A 12,083-nucleotide genomic window follows, 5' to 3' on the forward strand; every position below is an offset into this window, starting at 1 on the left:
GAGACCATTCAAAAGCCTATCCTCGCATTTCGCAGAAATCGCAATATCAAGGATAGTCTGGTCCATACAAGGCCCAAACAGAGAGAAGTTAACTCGCAAACTACACTAGTAGGACCACCAATCCTAGGAAACCACAAGTGTGGCTCATGGGTTGCATGTGAAAGCGCGCTAGTCACTGAGTCATGGAATTACCAAGGAAAGGCAGGCAGATTGCGTGATTTCACAAATTGTAGAAGCTACAATCTTGTCTATCTCATTCTGTGTCCCTGTGCTCTCGGATATGTAGGGGAAACAGGACGTGAGTTTAGAATTCGGTATAGTGAGCACAGATCTGCCATAAGAACTAAAAAATTACTCAGCCCTATGGTTCAACACTGTATAGATCTGGGCCATAATGAAAATGAGTTAAGATGGCTAATCCTTGAAAAAGTAAAAAATATCTCGGGCAAAGAAACACAAAAAGTGAGAAAAACACGTGAGAACTATTGGATTTACACCCTAGACACAGTGAAAAATGGTCTAAACGAGGAAATAGTGTGGCATACCGGTTCAGGATGTTAACAATTGATGCTGGAGGTGAGTATGCTATGGACCAGTCACTGCCTATATAATGTATGAGAAAATTAGTGTGGTAGGGTAGGTATTGGACGCCATCTTACAGGATGTGCCTAAATATGTTCCTGCACATTAGGTACAATTTGAAATTACAGCCCGAGTATACACTTAGGTATTGTAAGTAAAAACACATCATCTACTTACATATATCCTTGTTCTATCCTACATCTACCCCTATTTAGGAACTTGGAGACTAGTTTCGAACTATATAAGGGCGTTTATGTTCCATCTAAATGATTGTAGTAGATCTCAGCAGTCACTTTACCAATGCCATTTAAACTTCATTTGAGGTTTACACACACTAATATAACCTAACTAGGTTCATCGACAAACAAAAAAGGATACATTCCCTTTGGCAATGGAAATTTACTCTAGCACTGATAAAGAACGGCCAATAACATTTCCAACACGATTGGTTTTTAGTATAGAAACCTGCTCTTATAATATCTCATTGCAATAAGATTTGCAATATATATCCCCATGTTTCCTATGGTAGTCAGTATGTTGATTTAGAGAAGCCTCACTAATAGTCGTCCTGTAGGATACATACATACCGGGATCGACCCTTTCCAATATGGCGCCAAAGGTTTACTCGATAACAAAATAGGGAATGTTCACATTTGGGCCGCACGACTTGTAATACATTTCCATTATTTATCTCACTTAATTTTTATGTCAATTTAGATACGCGGCACTACCATGTATGAGATAAATATATTGGGATTGACCCATTCCAACATGGCGCCATCACTTTTCCGACTAAAACAAAATAAACGTTCACACTTGGGTAGTCGGATAGAATTAATACCGATACAATTGGGTTTGACCTATTCCAACATGGCGCCATCATTTTTCCGACTAAAACAAAATTAACGTTCATACTTGGGTAGTCGGATAGAAGTTATACCGACACAATTCCTAACAAATACAATATACATAATTCCGTATTACAGGTTCCATAGTGGAATATGGCAGACAATAGCTGGGATCAGCCCAAATTTGTAATAGGGCTCTATGTATTCAAATATCACTCCAAGATGGAGTCAACTCTAGCAGGACAATTCTATGAAGAAAACACACATCGGAAAATGACGTATAGCTTGCCGGCAAGAGAGCCGCAGGTGTTTCGTATCTACCAATTATCCCTAAATTAGGCCGAGGTGAAAGGTATAAAAAGCGGCAGTCCGATCTGAGACCTGCATGGAGCCGGACCACGCCAAGACCCTTTGGAGAACGCCGTACAGCATCGAGTAATAGGTGAGAAATCGTCACACGAATTCGTGCGTAACTTTGGGGCTGAACCATGTTTTGAGGTATTTGGAATTTAACCTATCACGAAATCATAGCCCGGAAGATCGTACCTAGACGTAGTGAACTGATAGAGATATTAGACTTTGAGGTTTGGGAGTGGATTATCACATTGGAGGTAGAAGCGCACCTACCCTAACCGACGAGCATTATGTTGCCAGGTAGGGTTAGTAGCATCAGGATAATACATACCCTGATATGTTTGTTGGCCATTAGCAACGATATTGGAATTGACAGGATAATTAAACTAAGAATCTTCTGTTCAAACAATCTGACTTCGGGGCAACCAATAATACCAATAGCCTAGTTTGATTCCCTTTTTTCCATTCTAACTTAACCTATTATTTTTTTCACATCAGCGGTCGTAATGGCTTTGAGACTCAGACGCTGAACTTTGACTAAAGAAAGTCCCAATCGACAAGGGAATAAAAACTAAGATCGACCGCCACAACAAATACTGAGGACAGCATTGAAAAAGTAGGTGTAGCCTTATAAATAGTTTGAATTACCTTTAAGTAGGCACAATCCGCCCATTTCATGACTATGAGCAATTGCATAGATAATAACCATCAGTTTCTATGACTATACACAGGTTCAATGAGGCTCATGGGTATCTTGAATGAAATCAATTCCTCTAAATAAAAAGATACGGCGGAGTGATAACGTGGTAAACCGACGGCTCCATTTAACGATTTTCGGAGTGATTTAAACATATATGAGGTATGTTAGATAATGTTTTATTGGACAAATATGCGGTCATATAATGACATACTTATCAGAAATAGATGACCTTCTAATAATTATCTTTTTTCAGCAATAGCCTTAATCAAACCAATATCACATGATTTCCAGATGACCATACGTCCCCGCATCACTATCAGTGAGCCCACCTGATAGCAGGTAGAGTCACATATGTCTCTCTCGTATCTATCTAATGTAGTAGGTGTAAAAGTACCCCAGAATGGTAGATGTGAAAGTAGAAGTCAAGACTATATATTCTATTCATCTCCTATCAACTCTGTTCTTCTAAACTTTTTCTTCTTTTCTCTATTTAAGTATACCAACGGTATCTTTTTAAGGGCAACGAATTCAGTAGCGTTTTTGCAAACCTGAAATGGGTCATTCAAACTAAACTATACATTGGAGATAAATTGTATACTCTCCTGTAGGATTGACACATGGTACTTGCTACTATACAAAACTATGTTTAGTAACATTATCCTATTGACTTTTAGATAATTCAGGCCCCCACCCTTGCCCGTGATTAACACACGCAGCAACAGGTCCTGAAGAAGGTGGCATTTGAAGATTGTTGGGCCACCGAAACGTGCGTCGACCAGAGAGTTTGAGACACCCCAACGTTTAACAATCCATCAGAGGATCCAGCAGCTTGCCCTGTTGGACGAGCGCCAATTTTGCTGTTTTTCCTTTTCTTTGGGGTGCGGTTTGTAAGGTGTTGTTTGAATGTGATATGTATGTAGATACTTTTAGAGGTATGACTGGTGTGGGGTTATTCTTATTTTTGTTGTTGTGAACCACTGATGAAATTTACAGGGTATGACTATTGAAAAGACGTTTGTTTACACTCTGTATTTTATAAAAAGACAAAACCTTTTACAAAAGAAGCAATGAATTGTATTGTATAATGTGAAAAAGCATCTGATTATGAAGAAATAATGCACAAATAACTAAAAATACAAATAAAATTTTTTTTTTTATATAAATGCGCACATAGTAGTGGTATTTATCTCCATGTGTATCCACACTAAATAAAATAAGATAGGTCTAGAGGGATACTGTTCAGTATAGTTGATATTTTCCTTGTTCCCCCTGTTCCCTGACCTCAAATTAACCTTTTAGGGGGTTCCCTTTTTCTGTGTGTCAAGGACCACGTGACCACTTGGACTGCAATTTTACACAAAATCAACTCACCTGTGACCAAGGCGCTTCGCGCCGAAACGCGTAAGGATAAAGGGTGGTTTTATGCTGCCACTCCACATTGACCAATAAAGCGTCAGTTTAAAAGGATGCCGTAGCTGTGGGCTCTGTTTTCTTTTCGTCTGTGCAACTAACAGGATTCTCCATTCCTGCTTGAGAGCCCGCCCTGCAGAGTCGGAGGCCCCCGGTAAAGTGGAGTTCCTCGTGTATATATATATATATATATATATATATATATATATATATATATATATATATATATATATATATATATATATATATCAAACAATACCCTTTCAGGCATAGAGTGTTGCATAAATTATGCAAAAAAAAAGGAGAGAACTCTGGGTAGTTCCCATGTTTAGATGGAGGGAGGCTGCTGTATGGAGCACCCTACAACACCAGCGACATTCTAAATTGCCTCACCTCAAATGTCTGCTTTTCTGTCAAACTTTTCAAGCATAGAGTTACCACAGTGCCATCCACTCCGAGATAGAAAGGGACAAAGTATTTTGCCATTTCTACAGAAAACCCTTTAAGCATAGGATTAGCACAGTGCCATCGAAGATGAGCTGTAAAATGAGAAAAGCCTTTTAAAACTCTAGGCACAGTATTACAGATTTGGATTGGTAAAATACCATCCAAGCCAACCTGGAGTGAATCAAACAACCTCTGACGTGTTTCAGTATCATAATAGCTCTTTAGAAAGGTTTAGCTTTGTCCAGACACAAGGGAGCATCCAGTATAAGTGAAATGAAATACCCTTTCAGGCATAGAGTGGTGCATCCATTATGCAAAACAATATATACACACACAAACACATATATATTTATACACACACACACATATATATATACAGATTTACACACACACACATATATATACAGATTTACACACATATACATGCATATTTACACACACATGCACACACATATATATATATATATATACATATTTACACACACTTACACACACACACACACATATACACATACACACACATATACACACACACATATGTATATATACACACACATACATACACACACACACACACACACATCGGATTCCCGTTGAGATAGGACTTAACCGGTGTCTCTGTAAGATAAACACATCCACCTTACTCTATTCTCGGTGCACTAGGGCATGAACACTGTTCCAACAAAACATAGTCAAATTAATTTGACCAAAGCATATAAGAATGAGGGGACATTACCATCTATCTATTGACCCATCTACTGATCGTGCTGCTTTCATTTTCAACATATGTAACCAAGATAACCAAAGAATCTAAATGTAACGCTTTTTGCACAGTATACACTTCTAGGCTGTCCTTGCACATTTTTTGCACCCCACACTCAAGCACTTTTTTCATTTAACAATGTTGGTTTTTTATTGTTATTGATTTTAAATGTGATCGTGACGTACTAATTAGATGATAAGATAACGTTGACGTTTTATAACAGCATACAAAGTTTCTAAACATATGACAATATTTATCAATATTTTATGAGAGTATTTTTAGCCATTTAGGTGGATATGACATTTTATCTAACCTTACCTGTTTGGTCATTTACGAATGCTATGTCTGTTGTTCATGTCTATGACGGGATTAGCGGAGTATGCTGATCACGTGGTCACGATCTCAATTGCACTGTCACTTTAAAAAGGTGTTCATTCTCTTAGTCCACTGTCATGTGATCAAGGCTCAGGCGAGCCGAAACGCGTTATGGCGACAGAGAAATAAAAACGATTATTGCACTACAAGTTGGGTCCGTGCCTCTCTCTCTCAGAGAATCGTAAGCGGGGAAAAGCTACGGAGGACGAAGCGTGATATATATATATATATATATATATATCAAACAATACCCTTTCAGGCATAGAGTGTTGCATAAATTATGCAAAAAAAAAGGAGAGAACTCTGGGTAGTTCCCATGTTTAGATGGAGTGAGGCTGCTGTATGGAGCACCCTACAACACCAGCGACATTCTAAATTGCCTCACCTCAAATGTCTGCTTTTCTGTCAAACTTTTCAAGCATAGAGTTACCACAGTGCCATCCACTCCGAGATAGAAAGGGACAAAGTATTTTGCCATTTCTACAGAAAACCCTTTAAGCATAGGATTAGCACAGTGCCATCGAAGATGAGCTGTAAAATGAGAAAAGCCTTTTAAAACTCTAGGCACAGTATTACAGATTTGGATTGGTAAAATACCATCCAAGCCAACCTGGAGTGAATCAAACAACCTCTGACGTGTTTCAGTATCATAATAGCTCTTTAGAAAGGTTTAGCTTTGTCCAGACACAAGGGAGCATCCAGTATAAGTGAAATGAAATACCCTTTCAGGCATAGAGTGGTGCATCCATTATGCAAAACAATATATACACACACAAACACATATATATTTATACACACACACACATATATATATACAGATTTACACACACACACATATATATACAGATTTACACACATATACATGCATATTTACACACACATGCACACACATATATATATATATATATACATATTTACACACACTTACACACACACACACACATATACACATACACACACATATACACACACACATATGTATATATACACACACATACATACACACACACACACACACACACACATACACACAGAGTTTGGGGCAAAAGTGAACCCATCCTATTCTATAATGTATATCATCTGCTTTGCTGCCCTCCTCCTGCCAGAAGATGCAGTTTGAGTGAAGGAGGCCAGTCTGCTTATATCTTCGCTCTCCCAGCCATCCTCTGCTGGTGAAGCACTGCCCGACATGCCCTATAGGCTTGTACCACTTCTTCACTGACTAGATGAAATCATATGAAGTAGGCTGTAAACGATAGTAATCTTTGTGGGGATGCAGCATTAATACAAACAATTGATGGTTCAACAGAAACCATCACATGAGGGAACTTTGCATAATTTAAAATCTTCACCAATAAGTATTCACTATATTGAGTACATATACATTTGATTACACGGTTTAAATCGTCCAATTCTACTCTTGCCCAAAAACAGTTCACAAGGAAGAGACAGAAGCTTTAGGTACATGAGGCATGTTTATATTTAAAAATAGAAGGATTTCGTACACATAACATTTTAACAAACATCTTCATCCCCAGTTGTGTTTTCTTAGCATTAATTTAAAGTTGAAATGGCACTATGAAAACAATGTAACTGATTTAGGACAATGTTTTTGTGAGTTGATCCAGATTTTCCGAAGCTTGTTTTCAACCAGATCACATTCGTAAGTGGCTGACAGCGACTGCGATCAATCCATCACCACTTGTCTTTAGTCTGATTGAGAGTTCTGTTTTCATAAGCAGTGAAGGGACATGCTCATCAGCTCAACGACAGACGCAGTTGTTCATACATCAATTGATCCTAATAAAAGAGGAAGCCAAACAAAAATATACATAAAATGCAAAGCTTATGATAGTCAACAGTACTATGAATCGTGTGCATGGCCGCACCACAAGCGGACTGGTCAATTTGCAACGGTCCAAGCGAAAGGTAGATACCCACTGTTTACAGATGGTGTAAACACAATATTTACGGCATCTTATTCTTTTAATTCATTATAGCACGTTAAGTATCTCAGTAAGATGTAATAGCAGCTTACGTTGTCCTTCAGCAAGGTAATTGTGTATGGTAACATGCAACGAGATTCCGATTGGAGGACATAAGCGGCTTTCGCATATTCTACCTTCACCAATGTTTGCATTACTTATAATGTCAATAGCCTAGCACAATGACTAATGAAGGACAAATATCTTACCTTCAACTACGAAATCCATATACTTTGGAGTACATATGTTACTGTTCTTTGACTCTCCTAAATGTGTAGCTAGGTTAAGGCTCCTTAAATCACCTACCTGTATAGTTAGGCCTTTCCAGTATAAGATATCTGTAGTTTGCCCCAGTCTAGCTACTACAGTAACAAAAATAAGTAGATTCCAATGTAATTGTTCTCAAAATCACTCAGGGCCCTCTCTACCTGCAAACTGGCTCTAATCACTCCTTTCTCACTTTTTAATGGTGAAAAACGCTTTGGTCATGATTTTTTTGTCCCAAACAATTTAATTAGTATGCCTCTTTTCAGTCTACTACTGACTGGAGCTGAAAACCTCAATGAATCTTATGCTGAAGGTGATGGCAAAATACGCTCCCTCCTAAACGCAGATATCCTCAAAGCAATATCAGCTAGGGTTTTGCCCTTGTGCAATAAGCCCCGAGGCCCTCGGGAGGGTCCTCAATGGTCAAGGCATTTTGATGCCAAAGACAATCCATCAGGATAAGATACATTCCTGAGCTGCCTTCCTTTTCTTTACAACAGTGAATGGTCTACATGTATCTCATTAGTCCTGTGAATACAGAAGCTAAGGGGCCGCAGCAGTTCCAGTCAGTGTAGCCTCTCCTACTCTTTAGATAGATGCAACAAAGGGAAGGATGTAGGGAGTAAAAGAGACTGCTCCACATGAAACAGTGAGGCCCCTATCGGAAGAATGGATGCAAGAATCCTAAGTACCAGCATGCCAAGGAAGAAGGCAGTATGCAGAGCATGGGCTGACAATGTCTGCAGCTCACTTCTGCGAATTGCAGCAATGATCGCAAACAGTAACTTCATTTTCAGGGTGAGAAGTCTCATGGTAGAACGATAAATGGGCTTGAAGGGAGTCACATCAAGAAGAACAAGTTACCAAATTTAAGCACCACCCCTGTTTATGTACGTCATTTTTTTCCTCTACTCGGTCTGTGGCATCAGACGTCGAGCTTAATAACGGATCTAATGTGACAGTGTGCATATCTTTAAATTGGGAGCTTTTATAGATGGAGAAAAGAGTCACTTCCACAAAACAGGGAGGCGACTGGGCAGCGAGTAACGTGCAGTTAGATAGATTATCCACCAGAAAGTAAGTTGAAGAATTCAAGTTCTTCTTCTTCTGATGGACACTTCCAAAGGGAGATTCCTCACCTTTAGAATAGAAACCCGATGGTGAGTCCATAGAATGGTCAAACCAAAATGTCCTGCAGGGCCCAATGGCCAAAAAGCCTTTCCCGTCGAACCAGGCTGTCATGGCAATAATGCTTAGCGAGTGTGTGCACTGATACCCACAGCCCGACAAATTAACATGACAGGTACTCATCATATCAGTACAGTGGTAGCAGCCTTGACGAAGTGGGCCCTCCACCCTTCTGCACTCTACTCCTCATTAACATGTAGCAGATCTTGATGCTGATGTCGATCCACCTTAATAACGACCTGCATAGTGTCTCTCTTCTTTTCCCACAAGTACCGCACAAAGAGCGGATCGTTCACCTGATGATCTTTGGTACAATAAATATCAAAGCTGAGCGCTCTTTTGTAGTCCAACTGATAGAGTCTCACCTCCATTTTTCAGGAGTGAGGTGGGGCAAAGAATGGAGTCACTGACTTTCTGATGTGATAGAGATGACTTTCAGTCTAACAACTGCTATAGTCCTCCACACCAATTTGTCTAGAACTGACAAAGCTTCAAGCTCACTCATGCACATGGTGAGGTGATCACAATGAGAAGGACCAACTTCAGGGTAAAGAGATACAGCAAACAGCTGTGCAATCGCTCAAGAGGGGCACACATAAGCAAAGTAAGAGCCAAATTAAGGTCCCACTGTGGCAACATGAAAGATTTAGGAGGAAAAATGTGATCCACCATTGAGAAAATGCATCGCATCACACAACAAGTGATTTGAACAAGGATGGTTGGTCCAGTAAATGAAAAAGGCTGTAAGCTCTGACAGATCATCTTTAAAATGTAGCTACTGCATGTCCTTGCTGGGCAAAAAGGCAAAACAAACAGTAATACATCCAAAAGTTTAGCCTGCAACGGGTCTGTGTTACTGGCGCCACACCAAGCAACAAACTTCTCCCAGTTTCAGGCTTAGACGAACAAGTTACTTACCTTCGGTAACGCTTTTTCTGGTGGATACAGTATCTGCCTGTGGATTCCTCACCTTGTAAATATCCCCTGCGCCAGCATTCCACGGTGAGGAATCCACTGGCAGATGTATCCATCAGAAAGCGTTTGTAGCAGCTCATCTCGCCCCCAAGATGACATTTGCTACTGTGGGAGGTAGACCGAATGCAATCAACGGCCCCCTCTCAGAATTCATGCATGGAGGTGTAGAATGTTCAGGCCTGCATACAGGACCCTGATCTGCTGCTGTAACAGAAGCGCCTCCCGGAGCAGCAGCAGTCTAATTAGAAGACAGATGCTCAAGCCCAGAAGTTATGGCTAGCACCCTCTTCTCGACCAATCCAAAGCCATCAGGATGACTTGAGGTCAGTTGCTCCGGTTCTTCTTCAAAACAAAGCACAAGAGAGGCAGTGTCAGGAAGGCATAAAGGAGCCCCTTGGTCCACAGTATGGGAACACATATCCGACAGAGCTTTGTGGGAATTCCAACGAGCCAGGGTTCTCCCTCTTGCTTCAGGTGTAGCTGCTAATCGTGATGCGCTTACAGTCGCTGACTGAGTTTGTCTGCCCTGGTGTTTAAAGAGCCTGCCATGTGGAGAACGATCTAGGAGATGCCCTAACAATTTAGACAGAACCAGAGGCGCAGAGGCTCGTTGCATAGGGCCAATGAACCCACCATGCCCAGCTTCTAGCAACAAAATACACCAACATTTCTGCAACAAAATGGACAAATGATCCTCTGAAAGCTGCTCTGATTTGAGCGGAAGATTTGACCAGACAAAAAGAAAAAGTAGGGTGCAGTTCTTGGACTATCTCTGGAACATACCTGTCGCATGGTATGGCTTGCCACCCATGGAGAAAGAACTGACCCTGCCTCCCACTGGGTGGTCGTGTGATGCTCAGAGCAAACTGAAGCAGTTTGGAGGTGGCTGCTGGAGGGCTTGGGGACTGGGGATTTTGGTGTTCCTGCAGGCCTTGAAGCTGTCTGCAGGATCCCCCACCCCAAACTCGAAAGGGCTGGGGTGCCTGCTGTTGGAAGGTGGGCCTCAACACTGTCTGTTGGCGAAACTCCCAGTAATGTCTTGAAATGGACGCTTGCGGGTGTGGAGAGACTGTGGGAGCACTCAGTAGCTCTTCTATCCTGAAGTGCTCTAGGGCAGAGTCAAAATCTTGCCAAAGAGGCAAGACCTTTCAAAAGGCATATCCATGAGTGATGCTTGACTGTCACTCGAAAAGGGGTGGATCTCATCCATGCGTGGTGCTTGAGCACCACATTAGTGCACACCGCTCTGTCTGAACAGTCGGTAATGTCCAGGCCTGACCGCATTACATCCTGGCCATCTCAAAGTTCTGAGCTAAGTTGGCACAACATTCTTCTGGAACTACTAGCAGGAACTCAGTAACCACATACTATAATGCAAAGGGTACCTTCTCAGTTAACAGCTGGCGTTGACTGACTTGAGGGTAAGGCTGGGTGAAGAAAACATCCTTTTGCTAAATGCCTTAAATCTTGTTGCCTCTCTGTCTGGGTTGGGGTGGGCTGTAGGAAAATAATTCAAGGTTAACCCTGCTTGTGGGAGCCTGTCCTACCAGGCCCTCAGGTGTAAGGTGCTGCATCAAGAATGCAGGGTCGCTGAAGCAGGACTTAGACGACGTGCAGCCTGTCTGTTCACAGGTGGACAGAAGCAGGGTTTACCCAAGTGCCCATGAGGGTGTTAGCCAGGGCTTCACTAAATGGCAGTAGAGGTTCAGATGAGGTCTGTCTGGGTTTTAAGAAATTCCTTGAGGTGGTTGATTTTTACCACAACGAAATACAACAGTAAATGTAAGGCCTTTGCAGCTCATCTAAAAACCACAGAAAATGAAAACGACCCTTCCATGGAAGTGCCAGGGAAAGAACCAACCACCAGGCAAAAATAGTCATCTTCATATTGATAATAGAAATCATTCTCACCATCACCCTAATCACCAAAAGCCAGTCGGTTCTGTTCAAAGTCAGATCTGAATTATAGTGGGAGCACTGGAGGGTGGCTCTAAGGCAAATGCACTGTCTTGTCCAAGTGTACTGGGGCTGGGTGTGTTGGAAGTGTTCCGGAACGTAGACTCTATGGAGGCTGAGACAGATTTGGTTCAGAGTTGGACAGAATAGGATCAACGTCATCCTACAGTATTGGTGGCATCTGGGCCCACATCAATGTTTCAGGTCGGAGCTGAAAGGAACACTAGAGGGAG

At 41.3% G+C, this 12,083-nt stretch overlaps 1 protein-coding gene across 1 annotated transcript in view; it reads right to left on the reverse strand.

Moving 5' to 3' along the window:
- Positions 1–6,941: 6,941 nt before the first annotated feature.
- Positions 6,942–12,083, reverse strand: part of NVL (nuclear VCP like) — a 444,777-nt gene continuing 439,635 nt past the window's right edge. The window contains exon 23 of the mRNA XM_085612998.1: positions 6,942–7,279. Within this exon, the coding sequence (XP_085469124.1) occupies positions 7,238–7,279 (42 nt within the window). The 3' untranslated portion in view covers positions 6,942–7,237. The remainder of the gene's footprint in view (positions 7,280–12,083) is intronic.

This window comes from Triturus cristatus, chromosome 6, assembly GCF_964204655.1.
Source record: "Triturus cristatus chromosome 6, aTriCri1.1, whole genome shotgun sequence".
Classification (NCBI taxonomy): domain Eukaryota; kingdom Metazoa; phylum Chordata; class Amphibia; order Caudata; family Salamandridae; genus Triturus; species Triturus cristatus.